The sequence below is a fragment of the Bos taurus genome, chromosome 5, assembly GCF_002263795.3.
Source record: "Bos taurus isolate L1 Dominette 01449 registration number 42190680 breed Hereford chromosome 5, ARS-UCD2.0, whole genome shotgun sequence".
NCBI lineage: Eukaryota > Metazoa > Chordata > Mammalia > Artiodactyla > Bovidae > Bos > Bos taurus.
The window spans coordinates 48,563,146-48,579,960 of record NC_037332.1 but is presented as its reverse complement, the minus strand read 5'-3'; the positions used below and the strand labels follow the sequence as shown (position 1 = coordinate 48,579,960).

The following is a 16,815-nucleotide window of genomic DNA, read 5'->3' as shown; positions in this document are numbered from 1 at the left end:
AATTTGATCTCACCCTAAGAGAATGGAAAAGGTTTACACTTGTTTAGAAAGGGTCAGTAAAACTAGTAACATTTTTGAAATTTATGTGAGAGAAAGATGTTTAAAGAAGGGGAGTCAACAGTATGTCTTGTAAGTAGGAAAATATCACAAGATTTGAATTAGTTCCTTGTGAATCTAATCAATCATTTCCCATCACAGCAAATTTCCCATCACATTCAAATGATTGAATCTAATCAGTCATTTCCCATCACAGCAAAATGTGATGGGAAATGATTGAATGATTTTGAAGAGTCTTTAGTATAATTAAAGACATATTTTTAAGACTGATTTTTGGTAGGACAGTCAGAAGAAGAGAAGTCAAAATTTTAAGGACATTTATAAAGAAAAATTTGATGTATTTGAGGTTTGAAATAATCTGAACAAGAAAAATGAAGGAAAAATGGCCACAACAGGAGAATTTGAGAAAAAGCAGAAATGAGACGCTGTTTGGGATGTATGGGATATAGGAGGACAGTGTTTGAAATACCAACTTGTTATTGTCATTGCTTTAGGATAAGTGATGAGGGCTTCCCTAGTGGCTGAGTGGTAAAGAATCCACTTGACAATGCAGGTGATGCAGGTTCGATCCCTGGATCAGGAAGATCCCCTAGAGAAGGAAATAGCAACTCTCTCCAGTATTCTTGCTTGGAAAATCCCATGGACAGAGGAGCCTGGAGGGCTTACAGTCCATAGAGTCGTAAAGAGTCGGACATGACTAAGTGAGTAAACAACACCAACAAAGCAATAACTATAATTTACTCTCAGTTTCCATCCTTAGAAAAGAGGCTAGAAAATGAGGTGACAGTTTTTTGTTTTCCTGTGAATTGCTTTTGGAATATGGTTTCTTCTCTACAATGGCCTAATTAGCAGGGGAGGGAGGAATGTTTTCACTAGGGATAACAGGATGTTTTTTATCCTTCTATGGTCATAGGTAATGTGGGTGAGAGAAAAAGTACTGATGTAGTTTCAGAAATACTGAAATGATTTGGGGGGATAAAACTTAGATGCATAGAAATGCTTTTGCTTTGTTAAAACTGCTGTTTTTAAATGGAGTTTCCTTTCGAATCTTAACCTCAAGACTGTGTTTACTTTTGTTTGTTAATTTAGTAGGTCTGTCTGTTGACTTAGTATGTGACAGTTTTCACGGAAGTCAGGGAACATTTTGCTTTAATTTTTAGCAGTAGGTGTGTATATTGTTGGCCTTTTAAATATGGCATACTCTCAGCTAGCCAAGTGTGCTAGATAAGAGGCCGAAACCTAGAAAGAAACAACTGGCAGAGCAGTGTTTTTCAACAGAATTATTGTTCTGCTCTTTGGCTTTCTTATTGTCATTCTATACATCTCCCTTCCCAGTTGCTCAGACGTACCCTTTTCCAGCTTCCTACAAAATTTAACGCTTCTGCTTCTATGTTAACACACAGCATTGAATAAAGAAGGGCAGATTTAGCCTAGACAGCTCAAACAGCACTTTTCAAGCACTAACTGTTTGCTCAATACTATGCTTGACTCTGAGCATACAAACCTGAATATACATGATCCCTTGTGAGAAAATCACAGCAGAGCAATCTAGTGGGAGAACATCCATAATCTACAGTAATATTTGCATAGAGATACTTGAAGAGCTAGTTTCCATTTAGTAATCTTGACAGAAACAAATGCATAAACAGTCAGAAAGTGGTCCTCTCATGGCTTTTCTTCATAAATATTAAAATCTATATTTTAGAATTGCATGTTTTAATGTTTTTTAGAATTTCTTTTCAGTTCAGTTCAGTCGCTCAGTTGTGTCTGATTCTTTGCGACCCCATATAGACAGCAAAGAAACTATTTGTTTTTTTAGAATCATTTGACCAATTTAAGTAGATTGACAGAGCATTTTTGGTAGTATATTGAACTAAATATGGCTTTATTTTAAATTATTTAAATTTTACATTAATAAAAATTAGTGTATTAAAAAGGATCTTTTCAGTCCAAGCATGTTCTGATTCTTAACATTTTATTTAATCGTTAAGTTGTATTATCCTTCCTATTTTCCTATTGAGTACTTTTGATTTTTTGTTTTTAAAAAATTTTTCTTGGCATGAAAACCTTATTGCTTTATAGAAAAATGCTGTCTGAAAATTCATTATCAAATCCTTTTAAGATGATAGCAGAATATGTTTCTCCCCCTTTTTAAATTGTATTTTTTTATTTAAACTGGTCTCACACATGAACTTTCTTAGAATCAAGTAGTTCCTGGTTCCTATGGGACTTCCTGTTTTCTCAAATAAAAATAGAAAAGCACCTCAGAAAGGAAACCTGGTCAGTGTGAACAGCTTTGTAGGCTCAGATAGTCTTAGTTGTGTCCTGACTTACAGAGATCCAGGTATCTGAAAGCTTTGAATATTTTTGCATATAATTTTAAAGTAGAGGGTAAGGAGGAGATTCTAAATAATAACTAGAAAAGTGCTATATAATATTCAGCCATAAACTTGTTTGAATCTTTTGGGGAAGGATGGATATAGGGAGGTTGAATGGAAAATGGTAAATCCTTTATTTATAATATATATTAGAAAAAAGTTGTTTAGTATTGACACCTAATTCTTAGCTATTTTGATGTGTGTGTATGTTTCTTGACACTTTTCCAGATGTTAGCAAGGACTAGGCAGGTTTGTCTTTTAATCATTGGAAGTAAGAATTCTAAATGAATTACTCAGTTTTAAAGCATCTTGCATATTTCCTCTAGTAGTAACTGACTTTTATATTTTGAAGAGAAACCAAGTTAAGGAGCCAAAATAAAGTCACTAATAGTAATGATCATAGGTAACATGTATTAAGTGTTTGACACTGTATCAAGCATTTTATATGATTTATCTCATTTAATCCTAACAACTGTATAAAGTAGGTGTCATTACATCCTTCCCTTATAGAAGAGGAAACTACAGCTTAAAGTGCCTAAGTAGATAGTAGTTCAAGGTCACGTTGCTAGCAAGCAATGGAGCTAGGGCTGGAACCAAGTCTGAGACCAGAGCACCTACTCTTAATTATTATAGAGCAAACTACAAAATCATAGTGAGAATGGTAAATATAGTAAGTCTGAAAAAGTAGTTCTCTAACCTTTGTTATCATCAATTTGTTTATATTTTGTTTGCATGTTTACATTCAGTTTTAGCAGAGTACATTTTAGCATTTCTCAGGGCTTGGTTAGGGGGATTGTTATTCTTAAATGATACTAACAGTTCTCTTTTTTTCTTTCCTTGATAGTAAAAAACCCCTTTGATGAAACATTTGGAGACATGCAAGTAAGTAAATCTTAATACTGATACTTTATGTCATGTTTTTTATGATAAAAGTATTAGGATGAATATCAACTGACAATAGGAATTTTAAACGTTCTTTTATGCTGAGGCAATAAATTCTCTTATTTTTGAGTATTCCTTTTCTATAATATAATTAAATCTGACACAGATTTTCTCCAAAGAGCAGAACTGTTTATCATTTAAAGATAAAAGCCAATCGCAAGGTAAAATGGCACTGGCATGTCACCTGGGGATCTGGTCTTAGCCTTCAAAGTGTGTGTGTGTTTTCTTAGTTGTTGGATACTCTCGCAGATTTTGCTCTTCTTTTGTTCTCTTTGGATTTTTTGCTCATTGGCAGGCCTTTTCAACTGTCAGGAAGCAAAGGATTTAGAGTCTTATGCAACCTGTTTACGATTCTTTTTCTTTTTAAAGGATTTATAATATTAATTTTAACCTAAGTGTTACATGGAAATATTTTTCACTTGCCCCTCATCATTATAGGCAATACAAAGGTTGTGATATTTAAGTTTATATTATAATACACAATTAGTTGTGGTTTTTTTTGTTTTATTATTATAGGAACTGAGAGTAATATAGATAGACCTGTATGGAAAACATTGTTGTGCTAAAGGATATGTGATAATGTGAAGTCAGATCCATAGATTGTTACTTTAGATTGTTAGTATTGATTATTTTCAGTAGTATTTTATTGTGACGATACTTTTTTTTTTTTTTTAAGTTGACTTGATCGGTTATGATATTATCATTGCTATGGCATCGTAGTTTAAATTTGCAGTGTATACTCACTGAATGTTGAAAATGCAAGACTTTATTTTCTTCTGTATAATTTTCCACTTGGAGGAACCTGAAGTTCCTAACCTCTGAATAATAGTAATAATTATAATGAAGATAATGGCTAGTCACTTGAGTGTTCATTCTGTGCGAGGCACTGTGCTAAGTAATTAAAATCCATTATTATCATTTAATTAAGGACTTGATACAAATACAGAAAATATCCTTGAGACAGTTGGCTGAAATAGAGATGGGAATATTTAAAGGTGACACTATATGAGAAAATTTGGTGGCGTCACCCTATAGTTTGACTTTTCCTCCTATGAATCAGAATGATTCAGAGAATGAGATTTGCTTCAGAGAATGATTTATATGACTAAAAAAAAATCTGGAGCTTACCAAAATACACAATTAGAAGGTAGCTATTAGTATTTCAAATTAAAAATTATTTTTGCTAATGAAAGGTTACTTTTGAAAGCTTACTTTAAATATGGATTTATTTGTAGATCTTTAATTTGTTTTCAGGGTGATCAGTAGACACATTTCAAGCCAAGAATTAGAAGAGAGTTTGAAAAGCAGAATGGAGGAAGTTAATAATGAAACTATAAGCCAATATAAGTTTCTCTAAGAAAGTAACTTTGGAATTTAATATACAGACCTTTCAGGTTTACCTATAGTTTAGCATAATGGTGCTAAAGATTATTGAACCAAAGCCTTTCTGCTCTTCAAAGTTAATTTGTTTCCATTAATAAAATATTCCATAAAAACTATTTAGATCATAATTTAGTTGATCATTTGGATGGCACTTGACACCCTTGTAGTAATATAGATGGTCATTTTGAATGAGTTGCCACTGGAAAAATAATTCTTGAAAAAATTATAGTTGAGATTTTGGGGTGTTTAAATTCTTTGTAAGAGACTGTAATAGCATATATATTATCCAGTATGAGATCCAGTTACGTATGATTAAGTTTTGTTATTTTTTCTACTTGTCTAGTCCAGCGTTAACAGATCTGAATGAAAAGATGATGTTTATTCCCAGGCCTCTGATGTTCATTAAAGATATAATCACAGAGGACGGTGTCAAATATTTGGCTTTAGTTTTGATTTTGAAAGGGGTGTGGAGAGGGGCATGATCAAGACATGTAAAACAAAAAGGAAATCACTCTCTTTTCCAGATAAGAGAGGAAAGAGACTGAAAATGCTCAGCTCCAAAGCTTAGTCAGATTTACCTTGGTTTTATATATCAAGTCTGTAATCTACGCAATCAGTGGGAAACCTCATCTTATTATATTGAACATATTTATTAAAAGTGATTTTGTGGTTTAATCTATCACAGATGCGTAGCTTTCAGAATCCTGTATTTCAGTCCCTGCAGTTACTTTTTGATGTCTGATTTTTACAGTTTGGATTTCTAATCTTATTTCATAAGGACTGACTTGATTCAGAATCTGATTGAGATAGAGTTGAGGGAGTGAAAAAGCAAACGGGAAAAGTGAGTAGTTTGCTACTTGCTACTTGGAAAGCAAGTAATGCTGAAGGATTGTCACCTATCTTTGTCTCTATGAACCATCTCACATAAAACCTGGGACTCTGCTAGTAGGATTGCGGCACCTCTGATGAATTTTCTTCTTCCTCCTGTCACTCATTAAAGCTTCATTGACAAAAGTATGCCATGTATAGTGTGCAAACTTGTCTCTTCTGTCCTTGAACATACAGCGTGAAAATAAATGGATGTGATTACATGTCATTGGGCATATGAACTTTACTTTCCTAGCTTTTTATATCCTGTATGAATTTGTTCCTGGTCACATTTATCCAATAATCCTATTTCGTCAGAAACTTCGGGAGAAAGGAAATCATAAAGACATAACCTCTCATGAATCATGCATTTATTTCAAATAGTTTGATAAGCTATTCTTATCCCCTCTTCTAACTCACCCTGCTCCATTGTTTATGTCCATCTCTGTTAATTGTGATTACTCTTAAATTGAGGTCTCAGTGCTTTAGCCTTCTTGAGAGGGTGCTTAGGTGTTGCAGAAGTCTCCACTCTGGTTTCCTTTCATATGGTCAGAATAATATTCCTGACACATATTTCTGTTTAACTTTTCTTCTCCTAAATGTTCAGGATGAAGTCAAACTCTTTTTCTTGGTATCTAGGGTTCTCTAGCTATTGATTCCAAACTACTTTTCCAGGAGTTTGCTGAGTCAAAGTTGGCTACTGGTTATGTAAGAAATATAACCAAAGCATTTACGCTTTCAGGCCTATGCTGTGCCTTCTGCTTGGAATGCTGGTCAATTCTATTCTTTCTGTGAAGCTCAGTTCAGATATTCCCTCTTCCATAAATGGATCTTTCCACCCCTCTGTCTTCTGTATTTACATTGTACTTTGTTTGCAACTATAACATTTAGTATGTTTTCTGCCCTTAAGAACAGGAATCATCTTGTTGGTGTGGATTTCTCGCTTTTCTGAGAACAGTTCTTAACTCCCAGTTGTTGTTCAGTCACTCAGTTGTGTCCAACTCTTTGCTACCCTATAGACTGCAGCATGCCAGGCTTCCCTGTCCTTCACCATCTCCTGGAGCTTGCTGAAACTCACATCCATTGAGTTGGTGATCCATCCAACCATCTTGTCCTCTGTCCCCCTCTATTCCTGCCTCCAGTCTTTCCCAGCATCAGGGTCTTTTTCAGTGAGTTGGCTCTTCATGTTAGGTGGCCAAAGTGTTGGAGATTCAGCTTCAGCATCGGTCCTTCCCGTGAATATTCAGGGTTGTAGATGCTTATTAAATGTTTCTTTCACTTTAATGGTTCATAAACGTATGCATGACCACTTTGGGAGCCTCGGAGTGGTTTGAGGGTTAATCAAAAATGTCAGGTTGGTTGACATTATGTGGTTGTCAGGTTAAAACAAAACATGAAGAAAACAGTCAATATGCATAAGTATGCATTGTATAGAGGGGAATTGGGAGCATTGCTTTGATTGGGGGGGGGTTGTTATGTAGGAGAACTTTTCTGGCACTAAGGTTAGTACAATATCCCAATCATCCTCAAGAAAGTAGAATATTTAGATAGTTTAGATTCTTAGGTTAAGGTTTCTTTAAAATATGGTAGCCATTGGTTAAATATGAATTTGTCTTTTATATTATGTAGCTTCTGTGATTTTTAAATTTACTTAATGTTTTTCTTTTCAAACAAAGATTATTATTTGGTGCATATTCCCTTAGGATCAGGTATTTTATAATGTTTTTCTTTTAAATTTAGGAAAGTAAGAAAAATCTTATGATGAACACTTTATACAAGCTTCATGATCGATTGGCACAGCTTGCAGGTAATTGTCTCAACATTCATAGTATGTAAAAATGTTTTGAAGATTAATTTGTATATGTAGCATGTGATATCAATAGAAATGGTTTTTCCTAAGTTCAGTGTTGTTATATTACATACATGTGGATATTTTCTCTTTATAAGTTTTTACTCCCTGTAGGGAATGGGTTTTTATTTGTATAGATATGTTTAATCAAGGCCTTTATCCTGCCTGACATATGTATACAATGAAATATAGATATATACTATATTATATAAGTTAACACTTTTTTACTGCACTGATAGTAACAGAATTCTGAAAGCTTGTATATCAATTGAATTGAGTAAACAACAAATTAACTAAAATCATAGATCTAATATAAAAGTACAGATTTTCTTTTGGTGAAGGTATAGGTGTCATTTCTTTGGATAAGGTAAATAGATTACAGAATTTCTTTCTCCTGACACGTTGCATTTTCCTCATATTCTTCTCTAAGTAAATCTGAAAATTCTTAGGTATGCAGCATATCTGCAATTAGAACAAGAGAAGTGAATTGGCATCAAGTTTAGCATCGGTAAGCTATAGTAGCCACCTTGTCATTTATTATCTTTTAAGTTGTTTCACTTATTTTACATATAATCTGAAAGAAGTGACTTTGGATTCTCTTACTATAAACAGTTACAAGGAAAGCAAAATGTAATTTTACAAACTTTTGTATGTAGTGAGTCCTTTTGTAGAAACCAGATCATTTGTAGAAGGCCAGTAGGTAAATGTGGAACTTCTCTGGTCCAGTAGAGGCATTTAGAATCCGGATAGTTCCCCATCCTCTCACCAAGGTTTTTTTTTGGGAGGAGGAAGTTAGTTCTTTAATTCTGGTCAGTGTTTTTGGCTAATAATTCTGTATATATCATTAAAAGCATTTTTTGCATTGACTGATGGACTGTTAACATACATATGCTGCAAACTAATGACATTAATTTGGTAGCTGTAGCACCCAGAAATAGAGTATTTAATCTACATGGAATTCCTGATATTGCTCCTATAATACAAGCTTCTACAGTTGTCTCTATAGCAGTTTTTTATGAAGTGTATTAGATCAACATAATCTGGAGTGCTTTTAAAGATACAGATTCCTTCCTGTAGAGCAGGGGTCTGCAAACTTTTTATCTGTGAAGGGGCCAGATAGTAAATTTTTAGGCTTTGTGGGCTAGACTGTCTCTGTCACAGCTACTCAGTTCTGCTGTTAGAGCATGAAAGCAGCCATAGATAATACATAAGTGAATGAATGTGGCTGTGTTCCAATAAAACTTCATTTATTAAAAACTGGTGGTAGGGCACAGTTGGTCTTTGGGTTTGCCAGCCCCTACTATAGATCTGTAGAATTGGATCTCTGAGGATAGATTATAAAGTTTGAAGACTTTTTTTGGTTCATCTAATAGGTATTCTCGTTTTACAACTATGACCATTAAAATCTGGAACAAAATTTATAAAGTTGGAATATGGTTGCTTTTATGATAAAAAAATTTGCCAAAATTTCTACTTTAACTATTATACTTTTATGTTAAAAAAGTTTTTTTTTAAGTACTTTAAAGAAATAGTAGGAGAAACAAAATTGAAGTTCACTGTAAGGATAATTGATATCTCATAACCATAGAGTGCCTGGTGGGGTGAATAAAGCTTTGGATTCTCTTATAAATAGGTATGAGAAAAGGAAAATGTAGTTTTCCAAACTTTTGTATGTAGTACACCTGATTATAGCTAGAAGCTTCTATCTAATTTCCCTGTTGATCTGTGTTATAATGTTTTTTTAAGTTTTGCACACGCCTTGCTAAAAGTAGGCTTAGTAATACTCCAAAATGGACATTTTAATTCAGATTACTTGAGTCTTGAATTATTAGCTTTAGTAATAGATGTACAAGTTAGCACAATGAATTTTCCCCATTGAAAAATATATCCATAGAGGGCTTTCTTTGCACCAATACCTATGAATAGGCATCAGTGAGCACTACTTGGTTCTTACCCCTGGCTAACAATTTCATTAGGAATATAAAAGGAAGGTACATTTCTATGTAGATTGAAATGCATATAAAGGTTGTGGTTTATGTAAAAATACTTGTTTACATTGCCTATTGTAAGTTTTTTCTAGACAAGAGTGTTTGCCTTCTTTCTTTACCGATGATAATAATACAGTCTATAATTGTGTATTTTATAAAACTGTTTTGATTAATTATATTTGTTTTCTTTTGTTTAACATAGTACTGATTCAAAATTAATATGCTAATCTTTTCAGGAGATCATGAATGTGGCAGTTCTAGTCAGAGAACACTTTCTGTCCAAGAGGCAGCTGCATATTTGAAAGTAAGCAGTGAATTAGAATTTTAACAGCTCTATTCCTAAAGTTAATATAAATTATTACAATTTATATTTACCATCTGATGCATTTGATTACTTTTACTGTTAAAAGTTTGGGCCTGCTGTTCGGTGTAATGTGACCAGATAGAGAAAGCAGAATTACTCAGCTGTTTTAAAGTACTCTATTATGAGAGAATGCACAGTAGTTTGGAAAGGGTGCAAACACCATTGATGAGAAAGAAATTGAGATAGGTAAGTAGTACATAAGAAAGCAAGTAAACATCTAACCATTGTCATTTATTTCAGTCCTTCTGCCCTGCGATAATTTCATTTCATGGTTCTAAGAGAACTTGCAGATACATTTTTCTATACGACTGTGAATAATGTTTAGGAAATCTTAAAGGAAAAGTACTAGAAGGTTAAAATGGAGACGTGTCACTCTGATTGCTAAAGAGGGGAGAGTGGATATTGAAAATCATACTAGGGAGCTTGATGTTAGTCCAGTTCCGTAAAGATGTGAGTACTTGCATATGGAAATACTAATCCCTAAAACTTGGCATCCATTCATTGAGAACAGGTCATGTCATACAAACTTCATTGTAATTGTGGTAAAAAACACATAATATGAAATCTACCATAAAGTGCACGGTATTGTTGACTATGTATATGTCATTGTGCAGCAGATCTCTCAGGCTTTTTCATCTTGCATTACTGAATCTGTGTACCCGTTGCACAGCAACTCCCCTTTTCCTTCTCCTAGTCCCTAGCCACCACCATACCACTTTCTGCTTCTATGAGCTTGACTATGGTAGATACCTCATATAAATGGAATCATGCAGTATTTGTCTTTCTGTAACTGGCTAATGTCATTTAACACAATGCTCTCAAGGTTCATTCACGTTGTAATAGATGGCAGAATTTCCTTTTTTTTTAAAAGTTGAATAATATTCTACTGTATATACCTCACATTTTCTGTATCCATTGATATGTTGGTAGGCATTTAGCTGTTTCCACTTCTTGACTATTGTGAATAATACTGCAGTGAACATAGGAGTGCAAATTATCTCTTAGATCGTGTTTTCAATTCTTCTGATAAATACCCAAAAGTGAGATTGCTGGAACATGTAATAGTTCTATTTTTAATTTTTTTATTAACTTCCATACTGATTTTCTTAGTGGCTGCACCATTTTACATTCCCACCAACTGTTTACAATGTGCGTGTGTGCTCAGACACTCTGTCGTGTCGGACTCTTTACAACCCCATGGACTGTAGCCTGCCAGGCTCCTCTGTCCATGGGATTCTCTCGGCAAGAATACTGGAGTGGGGTGCCATGTCCTCCTCCAGGGGATCTTCCCAACCCAGGGATTGAACCTGCATCTCTTACATCTTCTGCATTGACAGGTGGATTCTTTGCCACTAGCGCCACCTTGGAAGCCCATAGGTTACAAGGATTCCCTTTTCTCCATATCCTTGAATACTTCTGTTTTCTTTTGGTTTTGGTTGGTTTTTTTAATAACGGCCATCCTAACAGGTGTAAAGTGATATCTCATAGTGGTTTTGATTTGCATTTCCCTGGTTAGTGATGTCAAGCATCTTTTCATATACCTGTTGAAGTTCCTTATTTATTTTTGGTTATTAACCCTTATCAGATGGTTTGTAAATGTTTTCTCCCATTCCACAAATTGTGTTTATACCCTGTTGATTGTTTCCTTTGCTGTGTGGAAGCATTTTAGTTTGATGATGTCCCACTTGTCTCTTTTTGCTTTGGTTACCTGTGCTTTTGGTGTTATATCCAGAAAATCGTTGTCAAATCATAATTTAAAAATCATTACTAAGACCAATATCATGAAGTATTTCCCTAAATTTTCTTCTAAAAGTTTTATAGTTTCATGTCTTATGTTTAAGTCTTCACTCCATTTTGAGTTGATTTTCGTGTAGTGTATGATAAGGTTTCAGTTTCATTCATTTACATGTGGAAATCCAGTTTTATCAGTACTGTTTTTTGAAGAAACTATCCTTTTCCTATTGTGTGTTCTTAGCACACTTGTTGAAATCAGTTGACCATCAATCTGAGTGTGTCTCCATTTTATTCCATTGGTCTATATGTCTGTCTTGATGCCAGCACCATACTGTTTGATTACTGTAACTTTATGATATGCTTTGAAATCAGAAATATGGGGCCTCTACTTTTGTTCTTCTTGCTTAATATTATTTTGGCTATTTGGGATTCTTTGTAGGTCCATATGAATTATAGTATTGATCTTTCTATTTCTGGGGGGAAAAAAAAAAAACTGCTACTGAAATTTTGATGGGAATTGCATTGAATCTGTAGATTGCTTTGGGTAGTATGGACATTTTAATTAAGTCTTCCAGTTCACGAACCCAGGATGCCTTTTCATTTATTTGTGTCTTGAAATTTCTTTTAGCAGTGCTTTGTAGTTTTTAGTGTGTAAGTCTGTTACCTTCTAGATAATGTTTATTCCTAAGTATTTTATTCTTTTTGATGCTTTTTGTAGATGAAATTTTAAAATTTTCTGGTTGTTCATTTTTATGTGTAGAAATGCAACTTCTTTTTGTATTTTTTTTTTTTTTCCTTTGGTCCCACACCTTTGCTGAATATATTTAAGTTCTAACATTTTGGGGTTTTTTTTTTTGGTGGAGTCTGTAGGGCCTTCTATGTACACAATCATGTTATCTGCAAACAGATAGAATTTTACTTCTTCACTTCAAATTTGTATGCCATTTATTTTCTTTTCTCACCTAACTGCTCTACTGTATTGAATAGAAATGACAACAGTGGACATCTTTGCCTTATTCTTGGTCTCCAAGGAAAAACCTCAGTTTTTCATGATTAAAAATATATTAGTCATCAGCTTTTCATATATGGCCTTTATTGTTTTGAGGTAATTTGCTTCTCTTCCTAGTCTATCATGTGTTTTTAATCACTTAAGGTATTGAATTTTGTCAAATGCTCTTCCTGTATTGAAATTATCATATGATTTTTCCTTCTGTTAATGTGATGTATTACATTGATTGGCTTTTGTGTGTTTGTCCTTTCATTCTTGGAATAAACCCCACTTTTGATCCTTATAATATGCTATTTAATTCACTTTGCTAATAGTTTGTTGAGGATTTGTGTCTATATTCATCAGGGATATTGATCTGTATTTCCGTTCTTGAAGCATTTTTGATGTCAGAGTAATGGTGGCCTCATAAAATGAGTGTGAAAGTGTTCCTTCCTTGTTAAGTTTTTGGAGGACTTTGAGAAGGCTAAATGTTAATTTTTAAAAAAATATTTGGCAGAATTCTCCAGAGAAGCCATTGAATCCCAAACTTTTCTTTGTTGGGAGGCTTTTACTGATTCAGTTACTGATTCAGTTTCTGTACTAGTTATAGATCCGTTCAGACCTTTTCTTCGTTATTTAGTCTTGATAGGTTATATGTTTCTAGGAATTTATCCATTTTTTTCTGTTATCTAGTTTGTTGACAAATAATTGTGCATAGTAGACTCTTAAAATCCTTTGTATTTCTCTGACATCAATCTTAAACATCTCTTTCATTTCTCTTAAAAAAAAATTATTATTATTTTTTTTGGCTTTGCTGGGTCTTCGTTGCTCGGCGCGCTTTTCTCTAGTTGCAGCGAGCAGGGTCTGCTCTCTAGTTTTGGTGTACACGGGCTTCTCATCGCAGAGGCTTCTCATTGCAGAGTGGGCTTCGGTAGTGGCAGCACAAGGGCGCAGTAGTTGTGGTGCACTGCTTAGTTGCTCTGCAGATGCGGGATCTTCCTGGTTCAGAGATTGAACCAGTGCATGTCTCCTGCATTGGCAGATGAATTCTTTACTACTGAGCCAGCAGTAAGGCCCCTTCTTCTTTCATTTCTGATTTTGTTTGAGTCTCTTTCTCTTTTTATTAACTAAGGGTTTGTCAATTTCGCTTATCTTTTAAAAAACCACATCTTTGTTTTGTTGTTTTTTTGTCCTATTTTCTATTTTGTTTCTGCTCTAATTCCTATTGTTTCCTTCTGCTAACTTTGGGCTTAATTTATTCTTTTTCTAGTTCTCTGAGGTGTAGAGATGGGTTATTTGAGATCTTTCTTTTTTAATGTAGGCATTTACCGTAGTGAAATTCTCTGTTAGAACTGCTTTTGCTGTATCCCATAAGAAGCTGTTGGGTTTCTTACATCTGAATGTCCATTTCTTTCCCCAAATTGTAAAGTTTTGGTTATTATTTCTTGAAATAAGCTTTCTGCTCCTTTCACTCCTCTCCTTCTGGGACTTCATAATGTGTGTATTGGTCCAATTGATGATGTTCCGTAAGTCCCTTAAGCTTTCTTCACTCTTCTTCATTCTTTTTTCTTCCTCCAACTGGGTAATTCTAAATGACTTATCTTTTAGTTCCTCGATTCTTTGTTCTGATGGATTTAAGACTGCTGTTGAACACATGCTGTGAATTTTTCAATTCAGTTGTATTCTTCAGCTCCAGAGTTCCTGTTGGTTCTTTTTAGTATTTTCTCTCTCTTGATATTCTCATCTTACTTATATGTTGTTTTCTGAGCTCAGTGAGCATCTTTATGCCAGTTTACTATGAAATTTTTATTGGATAATTCATATACCTCAGTTTCTTTAGGGTCAGTCTCTGGAGATTTATTTTGTTGTTTTAGTTGGGCCCTGTTTCCTTGTTTCTTTTTGTGTGTCTTGCTACTTTGTTTTGGGATATTCCATTTGAAAACACAGCCACATCTCCCAGTCTTTAAGAACTGCCTTCATGCAGGGGAAGACCTTTACCGGTGATCTCAGATACGCTAGGGTCTCCTCAAATCTTTATTGTGGACTTGTGGGTATATATTCCCAACTAGAGAGGTTTTACAGGTTTCTTTTTTTTTTTTTTTTAATAGTTTCACTATATATTGCAATTATTTTTTAAGTACATAAATTTTTAGTTGGAGTTTCAGTATCAGACTCTCAAAAGTTAATAATAGAATGAGTAGACAGAAAAGTAGAAGGGTATAGTAGATCTGGAAAGCACTGTGAACCAATTCAACATAATTAAGATTTATATAATTTTCACACAGAAGTGGGATACAAATTCTATTCAGGTTCCCATTGATTATAAATCAGGAGACACTGGAACATATCCAGGAACGTAAAACGAAGTATAAAAATTTCATGGTCTGAAGGTATTGAAATACAGAGTCTGTTCTCTTATCACCATGGAATTATGTTAGAAATCTGTCAAAAGATATTTAAAAATAACCCACGTAGCAGCAGCAGCAGCACGTATTTTCAAGTGCAATGTGACATATACCAAGAGAAATCTTTGACTTAGCCATTGAAAGTCTCGATAAAGTTAGAAGACTGAAAAAGTGCAGAGGGCGATTGCAGAGAAGAGAGCATTTAAATGAGAAGTTAATATCAGAATAAGAATTTAATACCAAAGATACTTTAAAAATCCCATGTATTTGGTAATGTCCACTTTTAAATGATGGATGTGTCATTTAAAAGAGTATCATTTAAAAGCCATAACAAGAAAAGAGTTGTGTCCGACTCTTTGCAACCCCCATGGACTATAGCCCGCCAGGCTTCTCTGTCCATGGGATTCTCCAGTCAAGAATACTAGAGTGGGTAGCCATTTCCTTCTCCAGGGAATCCTCCCGACCCAGGGATCAAGCACAGGTCTCCTGCCTTGCAGACGGATTCTTTACCATCTGAGCCACCGGGAAGCCCCACATCAAGGAAAATTAGAAAACATGCATGACAGAATAAAAGTGAAAAGAGAATTATCAAAATTTGTTGCATGCAGCTAAAGCCGCTCAGTGCAGCTAATGCAGTGTGGGATCTTGAATGAAGTATGAAAACAAATAATGGGCACTAATATAAAATTCTGTGAAATTTGAACAAAATCTTTTTATAGGAGCTTATAGTCTCTTGCTCCCTCCAGTGCCTGTCTGCTGTACTGCGGGTCCTCTAGAGCAACAGCAAGCTGTCCCGCTCCTTTTTATTTCAGGCATCTAGCCCATGTCAGGTCTCGGTATTTTGAAACAGGTAATACAGAAACCAGTCCTTTGGGTAGCTCCTTGAAAAACTGAAACATTGGACACACGTTCCAGCTCTTTCCCTCCTCAGGGAGCAATGAGGAGTTGGGGGTTTTCTAACACTTACTTTGCACTGAGCTGCAGGCAGGGTCAGTGGCAAGTGAGTGTGTGCTAATTCATGGCCTTTGTTCTTGGTGGTCCCCAGCCTGGTGCCCTTTGACCTATTAGTGCTTAGATTCAAGCACGACAGAACCCCATCCGTCTGCTACTGCTAAGTCGCTTCAGTCGTGTCTGACTCTGTGCAACCCCATAGGCGGCAGCCCACCAGGCTCCCCCATCCCTGGCATTCTCCAGGCAAGAACACTGGAGTGGGTTGCCATTTCCTTCTCCAGTGCATGAAAGTGAAAAGTGAAAGTGAAGTCGCTCAGTGACCCTCAGCGACCCCATGGACTGCAGCCTTCCAGGCTCATGGAAAATCTGTCCATGGGATTTTCCAGGCAAGAGTACCAGAGTGGGGTGCCATTGCCTTCTCCGCCCATCCCTCTGGTGGCCCCCCAAAAATCTGAACATTTAGATAAATACTCCAGTCTTCTCTTTCCCTGCTCAAGGAGAAGCCAGGAATTGGGAATTTTCTCCCCATCACATTATGCTGTGCCAGAGGCAGGGGCTCCAGTATGTGAGTGTTACAAATTTTCCTACTTTCATGCAGCTGGTTTTGTACTTGTTTGGGATGCAAGAACCTCTTAACTGGTTTCTGGGTTTCTTATCATACAAAGGGAATTAACCTGTGTATTGTTGAATTTGTGTCTCTAGCAGGGAAGGAGGATCAGGGCCTTCCTATTCAGCTGTTTTGCTGACGTCACCCCCTCTTTTTTGTTTTTAAATTTAGAATATTGTATTGTTCTAAAGCTTTCAGCAAGGTTTTGGTGGCAATCTCCCATGATATGTTTGTCAAAAAAGAGAAATATGGACTCAGTTTTTAACTTAATTCATAACTTACATGTAGATAACACAGAAGAT

The 16,815-nt window shown here is 35.2% G+C and overlaps 1 protein-coding gene across 2 annotated transcripts in view; it reads left to right on the top strand.

Annotated features, from left to right (window-relative positions):
• Positions 1–16,815, top strand: part of LEMD3 (LEM domain containing 3) — a 73,576-nt gene that overhangs the window by 34,444 nt on the left and 22,317 nt on the right. For both annotated transcript variants that reach the window (NM_001192699.1, XM_024991863.2), the window contains exons 2-4: positions 3,280–3,317; positions 7,368–7,434; positions 9,701–9,768. In NM_001192699.1, the coding sequence (NP_001179628.1) occupies positions 3,280–3,317; positions 7,368–7,434; positions 9,701–9,768 (173 nt within the window). The remainder of the gene's footprint in view (positions 1–3,279; positions 3,318–7,367; positions 7,435–9,700; positions 9,769–16,815) is intronic.